Here is a 24844-nt window from a genome sequence, read left to right as displayed (position 1 = left end):
CAGCTTTAAATTGATGTCTCTTTAATGAAAACATATTTAGTTTTCCAATAAAGTCTTGATCTCTGTCAATTTTACAGTTAAAGATACAAAAGTATATTTGTGGCCTCTCTGTCTACCAGCCTTCATGGAAATCTGTTCATAAGTTTTTGAGATATCCTTCTGACAGGAGAAGCCAACATGGCAGCATGGCAGTGACACCTGAACTCACAGGTAGATATGAAAAAGTATAGGACATTTAATAAATAGGCCAATATGAGCTGAACTTGCCACCAGTCAAGTCTGATCAAGCTGTGGGATGAAACTCTAGATACATTATCTGCAAGCCAATGATGTCAGATGCCTAGCCAGACTGACTGTGAAAAATGTTCATTTAGAGCAATCTGCTGTGCATACGTCAACTGAGAAAGTGTGGGTAGTTTTCTCTCAAGTGAAAACTTATGATATTGTTTGACATTTCTCACAGTTTGAACTAAGGACATGATGCCCTGGTGAGACACAGAGGAAGTGAGAATGGTCAAGAAAAAACCCAGTCTGGACTTTGAGACAAGGGACAAGTATAAATTCCTGAAAGCATTGCACACTAAAAACAGTAGAAAAGTCACGAGACAAGACAAAAATAGTATTAAGAGTATTAAGTTGGGCCGGTTTGGTGAGACCAGCTGTTTTATTGGTACAACGCCATGTGCTTCATTTGGCTGACAGAAGTTGTGTAGCGTGGTGATGATCAAATCAACCGCAAGTTTATATCTGAACCCTGAGGGTGAGCGGGAAAGGCGAGGATGCTTGCATAAAGGGAAAAAGGGAGAATTTCCCCTGTATGTTTCATCTTTATGTCCCTTCAGTAGCTGCTAACTTGACCGAAGTTGTCAAGATAGTGCCAACTTGGTGATTTAGTACTATTACAACAAATGTTTTTGGCAAGTTTGCGAATGTCAGACGGTTAAATACAATATACACATTAATCTTTCGTTTTTAACACTCATTGTAACATATTTTATAGCTAACTAAACAAAGACTTAAACAAACATGCTGTTGTCCTTCATATATCAGGTATGCATGAAGCGAAACCCTTTGCATCTCTGACACCCAGCTGCTTCCACCCTCTTCCACTTCCTTTATCCTCTCTAACAGTATCTCAAACCTTACCTCAGCTTCAGATTCTCCATAAACTGCTCCATGGTCACCTCATCCAGGAGGACAAAGTCCGACTTCCCAAACTCCAGGCCCTCCAGCTCTGCCATCCCTCTCTGTATTCACCAAACACTTTTAAAGACAAAAAAGACTGAGGAGACGTAGAGGAACAGAAAGCAGCTCAAGGAAGAAGAAGTATGGTCGACGTCTGGGGCCCGGTACACTGTGAGTGTTTCTGTGGGCGTGGCGAGCTCTTTGGTGGATTGTAGGGTGTGCGTAGTCAAGTCACAGAGAGTTGTGGTCTACAAGCTACAGCACGTCATGCTGTCAGTCAGCCTATGCCCTCACACAGATCTATATAAATAGGAGGCTATCTTTAAAAGCTCAGACCACTTCTGCATCCTCCTCTGTCTCTCTCTTCCTGCCACAATGCCTCCGAATTTCTAAATGGTAACCAAACAGAGCGTGTGTGCTTTTTGTGTGTCTATTTTATATGTATATTTCCTTCTCAGAAACAGGAACCAAAATCTGACATACTGCCAGACAAGAGCAGTTAACCTTGCTAATTTGTGGGTAGAAAATGGCCTTTATCTCCTGGGAAGTATCGTGGCATTTCCTCTCCTAACTGGGCATTGGCAGTACAACGTGTTCCTTAGGGGTTTCTCTAAACCAAAGGTTCCCAACTCGCAGCAGAGCAACTGCAGAGTTTCAGTTGAACACTATGTTGCTAGCAATTTCTACTGGAAGAGCAGCTGCAGTTTAACTGACATTGCTTCATCCACCATTTTGTCAGATCTGTGACCATAAAAATCTCCACTCATTCACTACTCCCTATCTAGGGAATATGAGTATGAGCAAAATTAAAACAACTCTTTTGGACACGACTAAGATCATTCTCTCACCGTTGTCAAGTACGTCATTGCTGTCACGCAATTTAAACATGCCACATCAACTATTATACAATTTTCCATCAGAGCAATGCATGGTTGTATATATTGCTATAAGGTCCCATGGGCCAGAAGTGGAAGCGAGTGACTTAGGCTCTCTATAGGGTATAATAATTATCACTATACATTCGGACAGCACTACACAATGGCAAACTCACTATAGTGAACTATATAGTGAGTAGTGACACAGACACAGCAAGCAAATATTGACTGGCTTCTTTTGTCTTCCCCAAATTCCGTTGTTTGAGCATTATGTGTAAATACTCATTTGTACTCTTTTTTTATTTGGTTAATCAAATTAGCCATTATATGCTACTAGCTTAGCTGTCTGAGGCTAATGTTTTGCTAACACAACATTTTAACAACCTGTTAATTCTGTTGGCCAACTCTGTTGGTCTGTTTCAGAATACACAATACTTTTGTCTTTTAAAATGGTCACTGTGTCATATTAGGCAATTACAGTCATGCAACACATGATCAATCATAGCTTGCAGTCTTTAACAACCTGTGTGATGTCATTGGGAAGGAGGTGCTCAGTGAGAAAGAATGTAAACAAACAGTGGTGTCCAAAGCAGTGTGTGTGGTACTACCTACTTCTGTTGTGTTATGTTTGGGGTGGTTGGTTAACAGTTTAGTTTATAATAAACACATTTACATTTAAAATTAGCTGAATTAATATTATTAGTCGAAATAGTGGATTTTATTTGTGATGCGTTCTCTTACTGTTGCCTTTGAGTGGTGATGCAACCACTTAGGAAAAAGTGAACAAACTACGATACCTTGTCAATGACTACGGAGTGACTTGTGAATTCCATCGCTGATATGTAGCCTATACCTCTCAGCACTGTGTGATTGTCAAGATCCACTAAAATGTTTGTTCCTCGTTGTCAGCTGTCAGCAGTTCTCCAACATGTTTCAACAGTGTGTGTTTATCTTTCTAAGCACAGGTTGTGTGACACAGACAGCTCAGTTTGTGACTCAGATGGATTTTACTCATAACAAGCTAAATCCACGCCTGTACAGTCTGCATGAATAGAGTCTGTGATGACGATGAACAGCTACTTTGCATGGAAAACCTTAAAAAGTGTACTTATAACAAGCTAAATCCACGCCTGTACTCTCTGCATGAATAGCCTCTGTGATCAGGATGAACAGCTAATTTGCATGGAAAACCTAAAAGTGTTTAAATACAAGAAGGCACTTTAGGAATTTAATCCTAACTACTGCTTGAAGATACTCCTACACCCAAATTATCTCTAGTACTTCTTGCGGTATTTAGCCATGCAGCATGCATATTGTGGTTTTATTGTCCAGGTTTTGAAATGTGTTTATGGTGAAAGGGATTTTATTTGTGGTGCCCAACAAAACACTGACAAAAGACGTTACAGCAACATCTTTTCCCAGAAATAATTTCTATGCTACCGTGGATAGCAGTTTCCATTGTAACCACAATTAACTGAAGAGATGGTCGCTATTAAAAGTGTTGACAGCACAAATCAAATTGAAAAATAAATAAACCTAGCCTACTTAGATACCACTAAAGGTATGTTTTTGGTACAAGATTATCCCAACTCATGGATCCACTTTCCACTAGTACAAGCTACTATTTCCAGGGTCAAGAATGAATTTAGAAACAAACATGGACAGGATGAATAGTTACTACTATAGTAACTACTGACCATGAGCATGACAACTGAGCAAACTCAATCCAGTGAAGAACATCTTGTGATACACATAAATGCTCCAGAAAAAGCTGTTGACTGGACTTTCAGTTGGTATTTTTTCAGTCCAAATTTCAAAGTCAGTACTGAACTAAACCTTTACGTTAAATTAATCTTCTACTGGTAGGTAATGATGAAACTTTCTAAGTCCAAAAATATGTACTGTATTGTCAGACTTTTCAACAACTTTCTGTTTTATGTTTTTGAGATACCCTGGCAACAGACAAACAGGGGAAACCCACAGCACTAGGCTCTGTGGTGGAGGAGAGATTTCTCCTCAGATTGATCTGTATTGTAGCTGTTAACCGAAAGGCCTCTGACTCATATTTGTAGTCATTAGTCATTAGTCATTAGCGGCCCTGTTTGAATGATCTCTTTAATTCATACTTGATGCAAGCATTGATTGGAAAATGATATGAGTAACGGGACTTAACCATCAGACTGAAACATTTTTATTTGTGAGAAATACACAACACCCACCAACTGTTTCTTTACAGCCTGTTTTTTTTTTACTCTAAACCTAAAGTTAGTTTTTAATGCTGTATAATGGCAACAGCATCCTGTTTAACACCCTTCCTCTAACCCATGACTCTTACAATAGATCCTCATCAGCCACGTCTTTTCTCAGCATGAGTTCAGTCGACTGTCAGAGTCTCTTTCTGTTCCTTTTCACGCTTCCTCTCACATCTGTCTCTATCTAGGTGTTGCATTCAGGTGTCGCAGTAAAAACATGACAATAGCGCCAGATGCACAACATTATTATGGTAGAGCACAAACACACGGAGATGAAAGAGGCATTATCATCATTATCACATTTAATTAACACCCAAAGATCCTTCAAATCATTCACGGCACTTTAGTGTTTTTACAGTTTACATAAACTTATATGATTTTTTTTTAACCATTCAGCTGATGCTCATGTCCAGTGTACAGAAGTCGAATAACATCCAGATCACCGACATTTACAGTGCAAGCAACTAGCAATAATGAATTGTGCAAGAGATGTCGGTCAAGGCCACTAGATAAATAAAACGTTATTTCTTCAAGACAGAAGAGGTTGAATAATTTAATATTATGCACAGGTTATTAGTGTTAATAACAATTTTGACATCAGATTTACTGCTTTTCCTTGTCTAAACATTACCTTAAATTAAATATCTTTGGGTTTGGGACTGTTTATCAAACGAAACAAGACACTTGTTGATATAATCTTGGCCACGAGGAGATTGTGACATTTTAACAGATATAGACTAAAAGATTAATTGAGAAAATAATCAGCAGATTACTCAAATATAAAATAATTTGTTTAATTGCAGTCCTAATAATGTCTTAAGAATGAATGTAAAGTAATATACAAATATCAAAAATAATTTGTTTGAAGGTTTCAAAGACTTAATTTATAAAAAAGTAATATTTTTCACCTCCTGCACCAACAATAAAACATTCTGTAGCCATGTAAGTGATAAATACTGTAGATGGAAGATAATAATTTATTATCTGTGAATCAAGTTTTAAAAAATAACTAAAAGCTATTTAAGAGCATAGTTTCTGCATAGTAGGCCCTCATTTCCTAAGATATTTTCTTCAGCAGTGATCATGACTACAAAGCTCACACGAGTCCTCACGCTCAGGTGTTGAACATATGACACACAGACTCGATTTGTAATTAGACTAGTTTAGCATAATTGGGATATGTAGTCACTTTCTTAGCAAGAGAAATGAGAACATTGATACTGCTCTCATGCCTATGATATGATAAATATGATGATGCCATCAACAGAAGTTAGCTTAGCTTAGCACAAAGACTTGAAACATCTATCCTTGCTCTGTCTAAGGATAATGTTTCTGGCCGAGAAATAGTCCGGCACTTAACCCCCATAAAACCACAACTTTAACAAAGAACATATAACATGTTAATTAGTGGGCTTTAGAGGTGCTGGTATGCAGAGTTGGTTACCTTTGAATAGTGATATCCATCTTCTTACTCTCGGCAGGAATGCGAATAACTGTAATTCGCAAAATGTCAAACTTTTCCTTTAATGCTGAAATGGTATTGATTTTGGCCTCAAACTTCCTGTATGAATCAGGCTGTACTGTACAGCACACACCACGTAGCTGCATGTTCAAACCTGTTAGTCAGTAAGACGTATAAAAGTTAGCCTATTAGACACATGGCCAGAAAATACCACAAAAAATGTAAACTGAGTGTCAGTGCTGTGTGTCTACCTTCATGAACATAAATTTCTTGTTATTTCCAAAATTGTAACTTTTTCATTACATCTGTTTTGTTAAACATTCGTAACTTCGAAAGGCCTTTCATGGATGATTTAGGAGGCGGACGTTTGTTTTCCGACTCTTGCATGTTTCCATTAGCCCTTTCTTCCCGGGTTTTTTCACGGGACTCAGATTGGCTTCTCCTCCTTAAAGCTCCACCCTCAGCATAACCAGCAGCTCCCCACTCTGGCTCCACACCGTCCTGTTTATCATCCTGGTACTTTGGTGCAGAGTAACCTGTAGTTTTGACAGGAGATGGATAAGCGACGGCCCAGCGATCTCTTTCTGTGTTCTTTCGACTGGCTGGAGGCAGAGCGCTGCTCCTCGCCCTGGAGTTTTTGTCGGATGTCCTCCCTGTACGTACTGACTGACCAACCGGCCTCCCCAACAGCTTCTGCCTCAACTGGTAGCTCTCATCAGACGGTCCTATGAGGTGAAGTGTGTCATTCATCACACACACGAGAACTGAATTGTAAATGTTTTTATTTTTCCGGATCTTCTCTAAAAGAGCCTTGCCTTCACGATTCATATCCTTCAGAGGAACGTCCTGAGTGCGCAGTGATTTGTTGAGAAAGTCCAGGAGACTCTGTAGTTTACTGGCAGCCAACCTCGTGCTCTTCCCCAGTAAAGTGATGTTGTAGCTATCGCCAACTTGACGCGATTCCATTCTAACATTATGGCTTTCCAGGATGGTGCAAATTTCTTTTTTCCTGAGCTGGTCTGCGTATATAAACACATCTGCATCAACGACAAAGGAGTCTCTTCCCCGCCTGAATGAGCCACTCTGGTTTGGTATTGGAGAAAAAGAAGCTCTGTATTCTGGAGACGCTGGATGGTTGTTGGGAGAGTCAAATGACCAAGGTGAGGAGGTGGTGGGTGAAGATGGAGAAGTATGAAGAGGCTTGTTTCTGGATCCTAACCGGCTCTGATTAAGATCTGAGCTGTTCTTAGTGTAGTATTTAGAAATGGCACCAGAAGTAACCTCCTGGTACGGCGCATTCTCTGTCTTGGTCTTTGAGTTAAGAAGCAACTCCAAAGAGGCCTTTGCAGCTTTAAGTTTAAAAAACGAGCCTTCGACATGCACCTGATCACTGCTCAAATCTGTCAACACAAAGCCTTGGGACCTGAGGATTTCTTTCACCTTTGTCTTGTCGGGGAAAAGATTCAAAAGTATGGTTGCCTTCACTGGGAGATCCATCTGAGAATAAAAGCACAATAAATAATTCTGAATAAGTAAGAAATTAATCCGACCTAACATAAGATGGATAAATGTGTCTGCATTGTTACCTCAAGATGAGCAGGTGCTTTCACTGTTGGATGATATTGTTGACGATTCACCTGCAAGACTCAAGCAGCAACTGTGGAAAGAAACACATGATTCGACTTACTGACTGACTGATTTATTAAATTTATTGACTGAACTCAACAAAGGATGCCCAAAAAGAAAAACTAAGCGCCCCGTGACTTTAACCACCTTTCATTTGTAGAGTATGATGGAACTTCAGTTAGTGTCAAATTGTATTTTCTCTGCCCTACAGAATACAAAGAGCCATAATTATACTATATATCTGCTACTATCTTACACCGCTGCGCTGGGCACTGTAGTTTTTAACAAATGTTACTCAAAGAGCAAACAGCAAGTGCATTTGTGAGGTTCAGGATTCATGTGTGTGGGATTAAACTAAACTAAATGCCCATGATCATTAAATTTAAGGATGATAAACAGACACATATTTTATCCTTGATTGTCTGCACAAAGACAAAGTGATAAAACTGACAACTGTGTTTGCCTCCAGCATACAGTATCCAACATCAAAGCGATATATGAAGATAATTTAGGAAATACAAACTTTAATTAGCTAAACTGAACAGGAGCTTGGTCTCCTGCTGTATTGGATTCAGATTATTAGTCAGGTTTACATTTGTTCTATATCATTTATATATTTGAGTCTTAATTCTTTACTCAGTTTGTTTCTATTGTATTCAATTTGTTTTTCCTACTTTTGATTCTGTAACGCTTTGAGGCATCACAGACCTGCACCTCTATTATTCGTTGTTGATTGGTTTATTGGTTGTGTTTTGCATTTTAATGGTCAAACACACTTGTTTTTCTGTAATAGGAGCAACTAAATTGCTGGAGTTTTCAGTTTAAGAGAACGAGAGACATGAAAATGCATAAGCATTTAGATAACTGTACAGAGAAAATCTTTTTTAATTATAGATCACTGTGGTGAAAATGCGCTGCTGGGGGACAGCTTCTGAAAAAAGAAATAAACTTAGACCTACAGTACATACCATGTCTGTGTCAGAAACAATTAACATTATTGTAACATGCACTGATGGTTAGTAGAGAAGACACACAGATGAGTTAAAATACACTATAAGAAGAAATATAGTATGGAACTTCCCAGAAAACAGCTCAAGTTAACAGTTCTTGCTGTTTTAATGGCAGTTTCTCCACTTTTAAGGACATCACCACGTAAAATCATGCTTTATGAGCATGTTGAGCTCCAGGATTACTTAGCCTCTGGCTGATAACAGGGGTAACAGCACCTTCAGAACCTCCTCTCCTCCGTTTTTTACTCCACAACATTTGTACTTTTTACTCCTCTACATTTATTTGATAGCTGTACTTACAAGTTACTAGTAAAAAATATAATCAACAAATAAATTAGGCTGCTTTTTGGTTGACTTTTTTGATCCCTTGGGGGAAATTCACAAGCTACCAGCAGTATAATATAATTAAAATAGTTTCATCTATATAGTTCCAGCTTTACCAGCTGCAACATAAAAATGAGCTAACACATTATTGCATAAATATAATCCAACAATATAAAACTCATTATTCTGAAATGGGTCTTTCTGCACAATGGCTACATGTACTTATATGATTTTAAGTATATTTTGATCCTAATACTTGTGTATTAAAAATTTAATGCACAACTTGTACTAGTAACAGAGAATATTTACAGTCATATTGATACTTTTACCTGAGTTAAAGATCTGCGTGGGCCTAATTCTCCCACCACGGGTCAGGCGAGGGATATTACAGCAGCTACGTGAAACTTACAAGTGCAGGACGTTTCATCGAAAGCGAAAGTATTTTAAATCGTGGCTCTTTGGTAGATGTGGTTTATATTATTTACAGTGAAAGCAGTAAATGCACCAATAGAAGCAGTAGAAATAAGAAGAACACTCTCTGCAAAGCAGTAACTTGTGTGATATCGAAAATATTCCCTGAACATTTTTTTAAACATTTACAACCAAGTAAACGTATTTCTGTAGTTCACTCGCTGTACACTTTGTATTAAGGTGCAACACATGCAACCCGAACCCGTTGGTCTCAGTCTGGCTGGTAACTTACTTTAGAGCTCGCTGCTGTAAACTTTCATGACTTCACTTTGTTTTGATCAGTGCGGATAAAACCGAAAGTAACTTCGTCATGTCCGCTTTGGATTTACAGTTCAAACATTCACAATAAAATAAATTTAAAAAAAAACTTTAAAAAAACGTGATCTATTTATAAAATATGGCACTGCGCAATAGATTAAACTTTCCACAGTATATAAAGTAGTTAAAATGTGCTATACCTCTCTGAAGTGAACCATTCTGCCCAACACGTACTTTTACAGGCTACTTTAAGTACATTTTACTGTTAATACTAATGTACTTTGACTTGATCTTGAATGCATGACTCACGCTTACATATGTTTTACATTTAACACGTGGTGCAAGATCGCCCTCGCATGGGTCTTGACCAGAGTAACACTTTTGTGGCACTGAAACCTCGATGTTTCTTTTTAATCAAAAGATTAAAACTGCAGGCTTAATTTCATTCTAAGATTAAGTTTGGGATTCCACAAAGTACTAAATAAATAAAAAGCAGATTTTTCCATATATAGCTAAAATCACTTTAGTCACTTTGTTTAGACAGATTACTGCTCACATGCCACCAATTAAAAGCTGCATTTATCTAATCAGGAAAATAAATTAACTGTATTGTGTTTTGATTTACAAACAGCTTTAAGATTTTCATTTTAATTAATCCAGGCAAATCATGTTTCACGAACACATTATCCCCACAAACTAATGTGACCAATGCTAAACCAGCTATAGCCTGAATTTATTTACAGGTGCTGGTCATATAATTAGAATATCATCAAAAAGTTTATTTATTTGAGTAATTCTATTCAAAAAGTGAAAGTTGGATATTATATTCATTCATTACACACAGACTGATATATTTCAAGTTTATTTAATTTAATTTTGATTATTAAATCTGACAACTAATGAAAATCCCAAATTCAGTATCTCCAAAAATTAGAATATTACTTAAGACCAATACAAAAAAAAGGATTTTTAGAAATGTTGGCAAACTGAAAAGTATGAGCATGTACAGCACTCAATACTTAGTTGATTAATGCAGCAATGAACACTTGAAATATATCAGTCTGTGTGGAATGTATGTATACATTATACAAGTTTCACTTTTTTAATGGAATTACTGAAATAAATCAACTTTGATGATATTCTAATTATATGACCAGCACCTGTTTTGTTCTATGATAAATCAGGGATAATAATGTTTCTACCAACTAAGACAAAATTTTGTCTCAGATGCAAATCAAGTTACAACCACAACAAGTGTATTTAGGATGTTTATTTTAACATTTCTCGTCAATCCCTCGTACAGATGATTTTATCAACAAATATTACTGCAATTAAGACTCAAAAACTCTTCCATCTTCACCATTATTTTTTTTTTAGACTTTTCTGCTGATGTACAAGTTTGCAAATCACAAAAAACTGGGAATTATCTGAAGGTCAGACATCTAAATGTGACCGTTGTTTCCCGTCAGCAGATGAACTGGTTCTTCGGCTCGAAATGAAATCTGTAGATAAAGAACAAACATTAATACATTTTTTGTAAAACACAGAGCCGTCAGACTGACTTTGGGGGGAAATCTTTACCTGCGTTTGAGTCTTGCCATATTGATGAAGTTTGCAGCACCCTCTGGTTTTAATGAGGAGCCACAACATTGATCCACATGGTTACTTGCAGACTCTTCATTGAGGTAGACAGAAGCCGTGGAGCCTTTGAAAGATTAAAAATGCCAGTATCAAGCTCAGTAAGTGAGGTGGACTATATACACAGAAAGAGTTAATGGGTAAAGGTTAAGCATTTGAGTAGATAAGGGACAACAAGCAAATCAAAAATCTTCAAATATGAAAAACGTACCACTTGACGTCCCTTGAGAGCTTCTACATGACAGACATACACTCAGAAGCCCAATGCCTTCATGTGACTTCAACTCCTGTATTTAAAAAAATAAATAAAAACATACAAGAGATCAATAAGCTAATGGATTAAAGTAAAGTAGTACAACAGAGCATTTTATCTGGCTTGAAACCCAACGATGACAGTGTTGGAGGTTTACCTATAACCCTGCCATGAAGAATCACAGCAGGGCCTCAAACAGCCTCACATCTCTCTAGCAGACACTGCAGGAAAGGACAGAGCCACAACAGGCTGAGTCTCGCTGGAAAGGTCTGCACACATCTCTCAGGTTTTAAATGTTCAACAAGATGGCATTAGTCATTAAGACCTGGAAATCTGGGAGGTTCACTTCTACTACAACACTGACTAATATTTTACACTGTCAGCTAGAAATGCCAATCACAACGTACCAACGTGTATAACAATAACCAAAACATGGTTTACTTCATCTGATCAACAGTTAGAAATCTTATACTGCTAAAAACAACAATAACCGATTGATTTTCTATATACACACACAAAACATTTTTTCCATACAGGACTAGCATTTTGTATCTGTGTGGAGTTGAAAGTGTCAAAGGAAACATTGAATAAAGTAACTCACTGATTCTTAAAAGGTTGTTCTTTGAATACCAGATATTCAAGTATGTGAATTTGCCACTTGATATCAAGAGGATGAAGTGAAAATTACATTTTCCAAGTACTAATACTGTCCCTGATTTATTTATTTATTTTTTACACTTCCATTACATGCTGAATAGGTATTGAATAAATTGGTTTAAGTATTTTAATATCAGAAGTCCTCTCACCATAACCTGTAAAAAGTTTCACTTGAATCTATGTTCCATTACAGACTTTAGCTAAAGATGCCTGAACATTTGTTTCAGTGTGACTTCAAAAGAGACAACATTTTGTTTACAAGCAATGTTTAAAAAGGAGATGGGTTGAAGAAAATGCAGCAGTATTCCAAGTACAGGACATAACACCTATTTTCAGCATCATTTGTTCTCTTTACATTACAAAAACTAACCTTAACTCATACTTCAGCACCAGATGTCAGTCAGGAGGTCTGAACATGGCTGGGCCTGGCATCGTCGCTGCAGTCCTGTAAAAGTACAGTTTTACTTTTAAGTACCAAATTATACAAGTTTTACCAAGTAAAAGCATCACTTTATGCATTATGTGCCATGAAAGGATTAAAGTTTAATGGCTTATGTAAGGCTTTACTGCCAATCTTGAGTGAAACATGATACATAATTCTTGTAGTTTGTGTTGACAGTATTAAAACAATGTGTACGTTAACTCGCATAGAGGTGTGTGTGTGTAATACTGTAGAATAAGGCTGACAAAGCAAATTACAAATACTGGGAATGTCTTGCCATTCATACTCTGACATTAAAGTATTGTGTATTTCTTGTTATAAAATACACACATTCACACTGATGTATTAAAATAGTGATGACATGTTTTCTGGACATTCTGACATTTATTACTACTTTTGCTATGCCAAAGTTGCACACGGCACATGGGTTCATGTTAAAATTAAAGGAATTTTGCTTCAAGGTGTACCTACATTAGAAAACAGTAAACAATTATGTCAAGCTCAAATGAGCAGTAATAATTAAACAATAAATACCTGACAGTTTGTCTGAGGTTTACCTATAACCCTGCCATGAAGAGCACACAGCAGGGCCTCAAACAGCCCCAAATTTCTCTAGCAGACACTACAGGAAAGGACAGAGCCACAACAGGCTCATTCTCGCTGGAAAGGTCTGCAGAATTAATATAATGCAAAAACTCAGGTTTATAATGAACGTGTCTGCAGGTTCCTTCCTGTGTGAAGGACGTGCAGGGCTTTTTACAGCCTACTCAAATAACTTTACATCCACGTGGACTGGGAGATAAAACGCTGCTGCTAAAGTAGTAAAAAATAACTTACCTGTCCATTTTAATGCTGGACGTTGCACACACACGTATCAATTGATCTGTAAACAATAGAGAAGATCAAATTAAACTCACACAAACTTGTTAGCAGCTAGCACCAAGCACAGCTCCCGCATTTCACCGATTTTAACCGTTTTAAAACAACATTTCCCAAACAAAACCGACATTTTCTCACAGCTTTAAGCTTCTAGTAACATCTCACTAAAAGAGAAACTTTAAACATTTTATAATTTAAGTTGGATGGAAGCGGATTCACTTTACGTACCTCTATGCTCACCTGCTGGAAATTCAACTGAATTATATGCCCGGATGTGACGTAATTTTATCTTATTCTGTGACGTTTCACGGCAGTTGTAGTTTAACGATGCACGGGGTCTCCCAGCAGGGGGCAGTAACATACCAAAGATGGCTGCTGGGGAGTTTAACTGAATTTAACGTCTTCTCTTAAAAATGTGATTTCTGGGTCGAAAGTCCCTCTTTATCTGGATGGACCGTGGCAGATAAGGACGGTATTACAATAATTAATTAATTATTAATTAAGGTTAAGATGAATGGTATAAAGCCAATAAATATGAATACAGTAGCAATCAAGCTACATTTATAGCCCTGTTCAAAACAGATGCTAATAATCAAACACAGTGCTGTTAAAAAGAGGAGAAAAGAAAAGAAGGAATAACAGAGACATGACAAATTAGCTAAATTGACTAAATTAAGGGCTTAAACTGTACAAAACAATAAATGTAAATTATGAAATTAAGAAAAGACAAAGAAATTAAGAGGGTTGGTCAATGTCGGATTAGGCCTACAAGGATTTAAAGACAATAAAGAAATAAACTTAGACAGTAAAGACCAATCCAAAACAAACCACACTGTATTAAAAAAAAAGAATGTATTTGAAGAAGGGACTGGAAAATAACTCTAAACTAGCCTGATTCACTTCCTCATACTGGAAATGAAAACAGTGGTATGGAAAAACTAATCTCATGTTGTCTAAGGTAAGATGGAGAATGGAAATTCCTCATATTATGATAACATCATTTAAAAATCACTTCCCATTTCCCTTGTAGACTGATAAAGGTCCCGCACATTACAACTTAGTACTAAAGTAAACACCTTTTAAGACATTTAATATTTATAAAATACTTTATTTTCTTCGGACAATTAATGTATTATATCTAATATTTCTTAAAATGTTTTATTTAGCATTTTTCCGAAATGCTTGTACAGGATTTTAAAATGAAAACCATCCATCCATCCAACCATAGTGGATATAAAGTGATTTAAAAACAGCTTTTTAGCCACGACAGACCATTTCTATGTAGGAGGGCTTTTATAACCCAGCGGACAGCCGTTGCTGGTGGGTGGTGGCAGCTCTGGAGCTCCATGAAGAGGACGCTCGTGTTGGATGACTCAGACTGCATTGCCGTACAACAATACAGACCATAGAGGAGCACACTTATCCTTGGCTGCCTGTTGTGGCCTGAACCATCAGCAGACATCCAGGATGAATTTCGGCTTTGTTTGCCTGCAGTGATGCTGACCACTCACCCAGCTGACGGGGTTTGCATACTGATGAAGACCCAAAACTGACAATCTGAGTCTGTGTTTAGACAAAAACACAGGCCGTTTTAGCTGCTCCTCTTGTGTCACGCATGACTGGGAGACTCAAAAGATTTAAAGAAAGTTTGTGTATTTTATAAAAACAAAGTGGAACTGAGCAGAGATTTCTGTTGATGCTCTGTTGAAGCTTTAAATAAGAAAAGGCAGCATTATCTTTTACCCGCTGTCTCTGAAGTCTCCACCAAACAATATACAGTAGACTTATCATAATTTGATCTTTTAGAATAATCCTATTTAAACCATGTCTCGCTATTAATCCTGACAGAGTCTGTTTCACTGCTGAGGCGAGGCTTGAAATAATTTTCCAGACTTGAACAATCAGATCTGGGCAGAATCTTAAAATAACTCAGTGACCCAAATGCTTTTACAAACAATTAGTTTTACTTTCATTTTAGTCACTTCACATTAAGGCAGGGCTGCAGTTACCACTTAAGACAGTGAGGTCTTGTCCTCTGTAATATGGCAGGGAATTAGGGGTTTTTAGAGAACAAGCATAAGGGTTGTGGTTACATTGCAACTGAAACCATAACCTTTACAAATGGTAGCGAATTTTTTGACTTTGTCAATTGTCAATTATGACATTTATGTCAGAGGTCACACACCTCTAGAGCAACTAGGGTGGATATGTCACAGTGGGAATCGAACGCGGGTCTCTCCCACCAAAGGCATGTGTCATCTGTCATCTATCAAATGACTACATACAATAACTATCCAGCCCATCCTTACCAGAACATCTGTATAGGTTGATTATTATACAGATTATTACAACCCAAATTTTTTTTGTATTTTTTTGTAAAGTTTTTAGCGACCTCTTGGGGCCGTATGACAATGGCAAATAAAATTACATATAATAAATTGCGACAAGTCCGTAGGATCGGGTGATGGATGGGTCAAAACCAGGACCTTCACAGGAGATTGCCGTTCGAGTCCCTTGTAAAATCAAGTACATATAAAGTTATTTTGAGTTTTAGGTTCCGTCACTTCCATAAAGTGGCTTACGTAACTTTACTTACTTTAAAACATACCACAATCTAGGCTATTCATAAACCTAACCGAGGTACAAGCCTTTTTTACATTTTCCACGTGTTAAACTGACATAACGTGACTTATGGTGAATGGTCGTATGTGTTGCTGGACTTTCCATATACAGTCCCCTCCAAAAGTATTAGAACGGTAAGGCAAATTCGTTTGTTTTTGTTGTTCAAAGAAGACATTTGGGTTTAAGATCAAAAGATAAATATGAGACAAGCATTCAGAATTTCTGCTCTTATTTCCTGGTATTCACATCTAGATGTGTTAAACAACTTAGGACATATCACCTATCACAATATCGTTTGTATTAGACCACAACATTCTTAGGTGAGCAAAAGAAAAGGAACAAATAATCTTAAAGTAAATAACATTTAATATTTGATGGCATAACCCTTGCTTGCAATAACTGCCTCAAGCCTGCGACCCATCGACATCACCAAACTGTTGCATTCTTCATTTGTGATGCTATTCCAGGCTTTTACCGCAGCTTCTTTCAGTTCTTGTTTGTTTCGGGGTGTTTCTCCCTTCAGTCTCCTCTGAAGGAGGAGAAATGCATGCTCTATTTTTAAGGTCAGGTGATTGACTTGGCCAGTCTAAAACCACTTTTTTCCCCTGATAAAGTCCTTTGTTTTGTCATTGTCCTGCTGCATGATAAACTTCCTCCCTGTTAGTTTCAATGCATTTCTCTGTAAATTGGCAGACAAAATGTTTCTGTACACTTCTGAATTCATTCTACTGCTACCATCATCAGTTACATCATCAATAAATATTAATGAGCCTGTTCCAGAAGCAGCCATGCACGCCCAAGCAATGACATCACCTCCACCATGCTTCATAGATGAGCTTGTATGCTTCGGATCATAAGCAGTTCCTTTCTTTCTCCACACTTTGGCCTTTCCATCACTTTGGTAGAGATTAATCAGTCTATAAGATTGTGTTGCAGAACTTTTGCGACTCATCTCTGTACTTCTTTGCAAATTACAGTCTAGCCTTCCGATTCTTACTGCTGATAAGTGGTTTGCATCTTGTGGTGTGGCCTCTATATTTCTGCTCTCTGAGTCTTCTTCCAACAGTGGATTGTGATCCCTTCATCCCTGCACTGTGGAGGTCGCTGGTGATGTCACTTACTGATGTTTTGTCATTCTTCATAAAATTTTGACTGAGGAACATCATCCCCCGACGAAGGCTGTAATGTTCGGTTGAAAGCCCAGGGAAATACTAATAAGAGGACATTATTTTATTAAATTAAAAAATGTAGTATTTCCATACCAAAATGTTATGAAACAGCATTTAAAGCTTAATTAAAAAATCATTCTAGACTATTTTTATGCCTGTTTAAACTTTTGAGGGATATTTCTAAACTCCTGACCACGGCCTTACAGTAAGGGTAAGTTGACAGGCATTGCTAAAGTGTAACAGAGACCTCGTTGAGTCCTAATAAAGCTGAATGGCTAGAGGGGTTTGACTGCTAAATCAAACTTGTGTCAGATGTCAGAGAAACTACTCCATCACTAAACAAGAGCTGTAATCCACCTAATGGCCTCTTGGCAAGCAGACAGTACAGTGAACGCTGCTCCAAATGGCGTCACTGCTCTCTCATTTGTTTAAAGGTGGCGCTCGGAGGATCACCACCAGCTGAGAGAGTTGCATGTAATATTTCCACCCTGAGAGACTCTTCTGAGAATCACTTTAAGGTCACATATCTTTGCTCCAGCTATTGAGTTTATACCCTCTAATTTGTTTAACTGCTGCACAATGTACATGCAGTGTGTGACAAAGGGGGGTTAGTTTCTGAGTAAATCCAAAGCTTTAAGTGAGAGTTATATAAGCATCAGCCCACACTGAGTCGGCATGTGAATAATGCCTTTGTGTGAATGTGTGCATGAGTATCGTCCTGTCAGCTGACCAACATCACTGAGCTCCAGGAGCTGCCACCTTGTCTGAGAGTCCAGTTAATACTTAATTAGGCCACAAGTAATACTTTCTTCCCAATACAGATAAACCATTTAGTTGATAAAACGTCTGAAAATAGTGAAAAATGCCAATCACATGTTCCCAGATCCCAAGATATTCAAAATGCCTTTTTTGTCAGACCAACAGTCCCAAACATAAAAATATTGTATTTACAATATAGAAAAGGTTGGTTAGTTAATAGTTAATAGTGCTGCAACTAATACTATTTTCCAATACAGATGATCCATTTATTCTACAAAATGCCAGAAAATAGTGAAAAATCCCAATCACAAGTAAAACATTATTGTCTAACTAACAGCCCCAAATACAAAAATATTGTATTTACAGTGTAGAAAATAGGGATCTGTCGTAGTTAATAGTTAACAATGCTGCAACTAAAACATTGTCCAACAAACAGCCCCAAAAACAAAAAAAGTAAATTTACGATAGAAAACAAGGAGAAGCAAGAAATGCACTATTTTGAGAGGCTAGAATGTGCAAATGTTTGATATTTGTGATTGATAAATGACCTATACAATTAATCATATAACATAAATAAAAAACATTAAAATATTCATTTGTTAGGGTTTTAATTAATTCTGGAGGCAGATATGTTTTAAAAAGCTGGACCATCCTCTAAAACAATAAAAACAAATTGATGCTATGTCTACTAATCTAATAATTTGCAGGCTCTGTCTCTGACTTTAATGTTGACTGGCAGGGCCCCTTCTGTTAAAGTCTGTGTGTTGGGGCACTTTCATGTGCGAAGTTCAGTCTGATCCGGATGCTGCATCAATGACAGAAACACAAGTAGAGCTGAGGTGCAGCTGGGGCTCCAGCTGGTTCCCCCGTACAGTAGCTCCCGGCCACTCTTATGAAACCATGCAGTGATCTGAGAGGCTTTGTAAGGTCACAGTTTGAGGATAATTGAGGTTTGATTCATGCTTTGTGGCTTAATGAGCACATAATCCTTTTCACCTGATCCCTGTTCACTAAAATGAGGTGAAATACTTCATTCCACGTGGTTGGGAGACAGGCCATAATGTCATTATGATCCTCCCTTCTTTTTTCAACTTTGCTGTTTTATCTGCCTTGTACTTAAGTATAATTTTTACAATATACTTGTACTTTACTTGAGTGTTTCAGTTTTATACTACTTGCGTGTGTGGAAGAGTTTGGTGGAAAGTAAATTTTCTCAAGTACAGTTTTTAGGTACTTTTCTTGAGTATTTCAGTTTTATGCTACTTTATACTATTACTACACTATATTTATTGCACAGCTGTTATTTGTAGATTCAGATAATCAACAAATAAATGGATATATTAGATTATGCTACACAGCGGTATACAAAGTAATTCAAATTAGCTCCACCTTTACCAGCTGTAACATTAAAGTGGCGTACACATGAATGCATCAATAATTATTAATAATCAAGTGATATAATATTGGGGACCACTCTGCATAATGAGTACTTTTGGCACTGTAAGTATATTCTGAAACTGATTCTTTTTAACTTTTAAGTAAGTTTTTTTTTTACTTTTAACAGTATATCGCTGTAATATTACTACTTTTACTCAAGAAAAACTATTGGAATACTTCTTCCACTACTGTAGTAAATCAATTTGAAAGCCATGGTTGACTGTTTTCAGCTGACTCGCATTAAAACAAAAACCCTGTTAAAGGATCCTTATAATGCGCTTGAAGGCTACATACATTATACCACACTAAAAGAATGAGGCTGAAGCAAACATGGTTCAGGCTAAGTCAAATGTATTTATGTAACCCAAGGGTCTCAAGGGGCTGTGCATCTGTACAGCATATGACACTCTGGCTTTAGACCCTCATTTCGTATGAGGAAATACTCCCAAAAAATCCCTTAAATGGAGGAAAATAGAAGAAACCTCAGGAAGAGCATCAGAGGAGGGTTCCCAATCCCAGGATGGACAGACATAACACATACAAAAAAAAAGTTATGTAATAATAAAATAATGAAGAAGAAACAACATTATTCTTGTATTGAAGTGTAGAACTAATGGAGAATTTCATAGTTAAAGATATTATCCTCAGAAGTTGGTGGAGACCAAAAACAGAGCTAAAAGAGAGAGAATACTGGACTTAAATTCATCAGAAGGCCTGAAACATGACTCCAAATTAATGATGATGTTGCTCTGAAACTGCAAATGTGTAGATAAGGAAGTGTTTAAGGTTGTTTCTCAATCTGCGTTCTTGTCTGTACTTGTGTTCTTGTCTGTACTTGTGTTCTTGTGGACTTGTGAAACGTCATCAGTCGCAGCCAAAGTACTGTTCCAATTCAAAAGTCCGCATCTAGCCAAGTACAGTCAAATACCCGGATGTGTTCTCACTCCACCTGTTTTGCCGAGCCTGCATCGGTGTTGACTTGTGTGGACTTAGGATAGCCAGATATCCCAGATTGCATTTCTCTGCCAAAAAGCGTAAATGTCGGACGAAAAAACTCACAACTGCAACTTCTAATACTGCTGTTCTTGTGTCACATATAGTAGTTTTAAGAGTTTTTATGTGGGAATATAGTTGTTTAAACTCCAAATATGTGGCTGATTTCTCAAGACAGAGCTGATTTAAAAAATTGCTATGACGTTTTCGGCGATGTGAGGTCCCGCCCGCTAACAGGTCCGGCCATCATCAAGTCCACTGCTGTTCCAATTGCTGAATGACTGACTGCGTGCTCCTGTTTCCTGGGATATTGTACTCCCGAGCCGAACTTGCCAAGTCTGAGCTTTAAAGTACACAAGTCTGGACTTGGCGAACTCGGTATTGAGAAACAGCGGATCTCTGCTTCAGTTTAACCCCTTGACGCCTGAATTTATTTACAAAAAATTTTTTTTTTTGTGTTTTCATTTGCTTTCAAGTTGATGTTAAATTAAATGAAGATTGTTAATTTGTCTATAGAACATAGAAAATATATAAATTCGGGTATGATACAAATTAGCAACAACAGGCATAAATGGGAAATCAGTGCTTGCAAAAGGTTCCTAGCTACGTATCGAATATGCACAAACAGGCATTGGGGGAATACATATGCTATCTTGGCTACAGACTGAAAGGAAGAGAATTTGCAACAATCATGTCAAGGGGTTAAAATAAACATCTGTTCTTTTGAACATTTCTTGGCTGCACAACATTAGTTTGGATCCATCACAGCTTCTGACAGAGTGACAGAGGATCAAAATCTGTCTTTTTTGAGTCTTTGCAAACCAACAACCTCAAATGACAATCAACACTAAGACAGCACATATAGACCCATGGACACAGAGTGCAGCCGGTTCATTTGCGTATGCAGTTGTAATTCAGGAGATGGATCATACACTAATAAGTTTCCCAGTACATGATTTTCCCACCGTGCAGACTGAGTCAGCCTCTTAACGCTGCGCAGCACTCGACACAGGATGTTCTCTCTCTGACCCTGAGTCAGCCTCTCGACTTTTTTAACTTTCTCCCACCCCCCACAACCCTTCTGTGTGCCACCGTATCACCCCACCCATGCCCTCTTCCACTACATAACCAGCCATTCCTGTCTCTTTCACTCTCAATGGCACCATGGAAGGCTTAAATCCAAGTTATTTAAGGAGGCCAGATCCTTCTCTAATAGTCTTACCACACGAGACTATGTCCCAGCTTCATGACTCTGCAGATATACTCTCACTCAAGCTCGCCTCTCAGCGTCATAGCTGTTCTTTAGTTCTGGGAAATGCACATCATGGGTGAATTACATGCAAGCAGTGTCCTTTTGTTGGAGTCAGGCTGCCTAAATAAGTGTTATCTTAGTGAAACATGTTCTGCACATGCAAGTCTTTGTGTCCCGAGCAGCATTACTCAGCAGGACGCCTCTCACTGGCTTGTTGTGTTTGGATTTCACAACCTACAGTGCTGGGAAAATTCTTACTCATGAGTGTTTACCCAAAAAAAAGAACAAAACATTTTGATCCACTTGTCCTGTAAACACTTACCCTGTGAAAGCTAGATCACGTTGCACACACAAAGTATTTCACAAGGTAAAGCAAAGAAGTATTTTTATGATCAACACCAGCAGTTATATTGGAGTCTATTCACACATCTTTTGCAATGGTTTAACAGATTTCTTCCTCTAAACAGGAGTTGATCATTTTATTGCAACACCGGCTTTCCCTCTGAAATACAGCACATAAAAATACCAGGGACACATCAAGTTGTTACAGTGAGTGTGTTTGTTTTTCCCCCACCTTTCAGTTTGTAGGACAAATAAGAGTTATGGGTTTTGTTTGTCATGTGTCACCTTTTTCATGTCGAAATATCCTCCGGTGGCAGCAGCTCTTTTATCCACATGCAGCTGAGAGATTTAATCAGATTCAGGCTCAGCTTTTTCTCCCCTTGTACTGGATCCGTTTCACAAAAAATTTATTCAGGACTTTGTTTACAATATCATAAAAAGACACATTATAAGGATTCCTCCGTCATGGGAGAACCATCAAACCTGATTCTTCATTTGCCATACCTACTCAGTGGTGCCAGAGTATTTGTATGATTTTGACAAACCTGCAGAGATGACACGTTTTATCAATGAGCAATAAGTTAAACAAGTACAAATGTGCCTGATGGAGGCACAACATATACTGTACCTTGATGTCTTTAAAATGTCAAAACTCACTTTTACTATATAACTTGTTATACTGTGACAAATAAATGTACCTACCTATCAATGCAGAGAAGGGTGTTATGGGTAGCCACAGGTCACAGAGGCCTGTGGAGGAGCCTGCAATCAAATGTCATTGGCCCTGCATGTCTGTCAGGACACAGGGATGAAACAGAAATGAAAACAATTTTTTTAACTTAACATACAAGTATAAAAGAACCGGCAGCCGCTCAAAGGTCTCCAAGAGAGTCAAGTTTAAACCTTTCCAGTGGTTGTCTACAGTGCAGCGTGGGAGGAAGTGATATCTGAGGCCCTTGAAACCGCTGTGGCTTACACCATAACATCCCAACATTGGCTTTTACTCCCAGTTTGATCACATGCCAAGTAGCAGCAGCAGCAGCAGCAGCCTGGTAGATCCTGTAGAGCCACAGCAGAAACACAGGAGCGGATCTGAAGCCTGATTTGATTTCTGCAGTGATTATCACTCCATCAGACAGGCTGTAATTGTGAAGTAGATGTGAGGAGGCAGTCGGAGGCGGGGGGCTGAGCATGAGCAGCTTGACAACAGGCCAGGTTAGAGGGAGGAGGTCCAGGACAGAACATGCTGATCTGCTGCTGCCGCTCATAATTGGTTGTTTGTTTCTCGGCCTACCTGTGGGTGGGTGTTCAAACCGAAGCCACGGTGTCACTGTGTCTCCTGCCGGGAGTCAACTATATGGGGTTTAATGGTGCCCATGCAGGAGAAAAACGTTTGATCTACACAGGGGCTTCACTGGGAAAATCAATTAACAGGGTCTAATGGCAACAGAGATATTTTTTACTCTGATGGGCTTAATCCTTCTGCACGTTTTAGGGCCAGTTGTGGGTAGGGAGGCTGAGGGTGGATGTTTCCAGCAGTTCCCTGCAGTGTATTGCTGTAAATGAGCAGCTGCAAGAAATACCAATCGTAAGTGCCTGCTCAAAGCAGAAAACGGATCAGCAAAAAGATTTTGCACTGAAATCGGTGGAATTTGGCAACCTAGTGGCTACTCAAGGGTTTCGCAGTGGCTACCATCGGCTGTGGCTAGTTTAATTTGTGGAAAAATTTATATGAAAAGCTCTATTGCTGCTCATTGAGCAGAACATAATTAATCAATTACATACAGCAAATATGATGTTTCCTTGATATTGGGCTTTCCAAATATCAGATAAGTATATATATACTTATAGTATATAGTATATATAAGATACAGTATGTCCAAAGGCTTCGTTAGGAACGTGGCTGAAAAGTGATGACGTCCTGGATATATATCCATAATCAGGTGGGTTTGCATCCATCTGTTTTAATGCTTATTTTCAATTTGTGCCTAAACACGTAAATGAGGTGGAAAAGTTTATCGGTAAAAGCAAAATGCAGCAAAGAGCAATGGAAAGGATAAGGCCCATTTTACTGTAGAATGAGTACTTTTTGCTGACAATACTTAGTAAGTAGTAGTTAAGTAAGGTTTTGAATGCAGGACCTTTACTTGTAGTGTTTACTTTTAAGTAAAAGATCTGAATTATTCTTCCACCACTGCATATTTGCCCACATGTTAACCTTAAGGGCTTTCTTTCTCTGCAATCTGTAAAGCTTTGTGATTGAGTTGGCTTAGTCAACTGATGAGTCACTTCAGTCCTTTTGTGTAAATCAAACAAACCTCCAGCCCACACATCACAACAGCAACTGACTGCAAACTCGCCCTCATCCCTCTGTTTCTCTTAATGGGTCAATCCTGTTAACCTGTTAGCTAAAGTGAAGGTTATTATTGACCGCTTATCACTGGAGACAAAAGCAGTTGTGAGACCAAGGCCAAGACTGATACCTTTGTTTGTATGCAGCCCAAACTCCTACGAACAAGAGCCCACTGACACAAACACACATAGAGTTTTTGCCACATGAGTAAATAACCTTCCAAACTTCACTATAACAACTTGTATCATTAAATTAATGTCTAAACCAGTTTACAGTTATGAAAGGTTTTAGGTGTGATCTAATCTAATCTAATTAAATCATGGTTGCACTCTAATTGGGAGCATCATATTTTGGCTCATTGGTGTAAAAATAGCTATCACTCATCATGAGGTAAAGTTAATACTTGGTTTTATTTGTTTCATGTGTGTTAAGTGTTTGACCCAATTCCAGTGATTGTACAAGTTATATTTCAAACTGCTCTGCAGAAACACGAGTGGAATTTTCCACCACAGCAACTAATCATCTGACAACAAGTAGATCAATGCGACCATCAGCTGTCCCGCCTGCACACCAACTCTGACCCTG

General features: G+C 38.1%; 1 protein-coding gene, 2 long non-coding RNA genes and 2 other non-coding genes across 12 annotated transcripts; all 5 read right to left on the bottom strand.

The window, feature by feature from the left end:
• Positions 1-4592: 4592 nt before the first annotated feature.
• On the bottom strand, positions 4593-9747 carry si:dkey-154b15.1. 3 transcript variants are annotated; one of them, XM_038727971.1, is made up of 3 exons: positions 9664-9747; positions 7361-7431; positions 4593-7271 (listed from the first exon to the last, which is right to left on the bottom strand). In XM_038727971.1, the coding sequence occupies exon 3, from the start codon at positions 7269-7271 to the stop codon at positions 6048-6050; it is 1224 nt and encodes a 407-aa protein (XP_038583899.1). In that variant the 5' UTR covers positions 7361-7431; positions 9664-9747; the 3' UTR covers positions 4593-6047. The 3 variants fall into 3 exon arrangements, with proteins under 3 accessions (XP_038583899.1, XP_038583898.1, XP_038583900.1); XM_038727970.1 differs by lacking the exon at positions 9664-9747 and adding an exon at positions 9438-9521; XM_038727972.1 differs by lacking the exon at positions 9664-9747 and adding an exon at positions 9064-9304.
• A 973-nt stretch (positions 9748-10720) lies between these two features.
• LOC119909750 lies at positions 10721-13627 on the bottom strand. 6 transcript variants are annotated; one of them, XR_005445533.1, is made up of 6 exons: positions 13561-13627; positions 12382-13336; positions 11512-11575; positions 11313-11388; positions 11045-11216; positions 10721-10965 (listed from the first exon to the last, which is right to left on the bottom strand). It is a non-coding gene; the product is annotated as an uncharacterized LOC119909750 (long non-coding RNA). The 6 variants fall into 6 exon arrangements; XR_005445531.1 differs by lacking the exon at positions 11512-11575 and having other exon boundaries at positions 10728-10965; positions 11045-11168; positions 12382-12456; positions 12988-13336; positions 13561-13616; XR_005445530.1 differs by lacking the exon at positions 11512-11575 and having other exon boundaries at positions 10728-10965; positions 11045-11168; positions 12382-13123; positions 13291-13336; positions 13561-13605.
• Positions 11495-11629, bottom strand: LOC119909754. Its single transcript, XR_005445535.1, has one exon. It is a non-coding gene; the product is annotated as a small nucleolar RNA SNORA9 (small nucleolar RNA).
• LOC119909753 lies at positions 12994-13129 on the bottom strand. Its single transcript, XR_005445534.1, has one exon. It is a non-coding gene; the product is annotated as a small nucleolar RNA SNORA9 (small nucleolar RNA).
• An 8305-nt stretch (positions 13628-21932) lies between the features above and the next one.
• On the bottom strand, positions 21933-23116 carry LOC119909749. The gene is made up of 3 exons (XR_005445527.1): positions 22810-23116; positions 22609-22698; positions 21933-22451 (listed from the first exon to the last, which is right to left on the bottom strand). It is a non-coding gene; the product is annotated as an uncharacterized LOC119909749 (long non-coding RNA).
• Between the last annotated feature and the right edge of the window lie 1728 nt (positions 23117-24844).

Source organism: Micropterus salmoides, unplaced genomic scaffold (genome assembly GCF_014851395.1).
Source record: "Micropterus salmoides isolate LMB-PRFRI ecotype aquatic unplaced genomic scaffold, ASM1485139v1 Ms_hic_scaffold_1888, whole genome shotgun sequence".
In the NCBI taxonomy this organism is placed as follows: domain Eukaryota; kingdom Metazoa; phylum Chordata; class Actinopteri; order Centrarchiformes; family Centrarchidae; genus Micropterus; species Micropterus salmoides.
This window is presented reverse-complemented; position numbering and strand designations above follow the sequence as displayed.

What these genes read in the sequence shown, in the direction of transcription:
- si:dkey-154b15.1 (XM_038727971.1), bottom strand. Translation starts at nt 7,271, where the DNA reads ATGGATCTCCCAGTGAAGGCAACCATACTTTTGAATCTTTTCCCCGAC.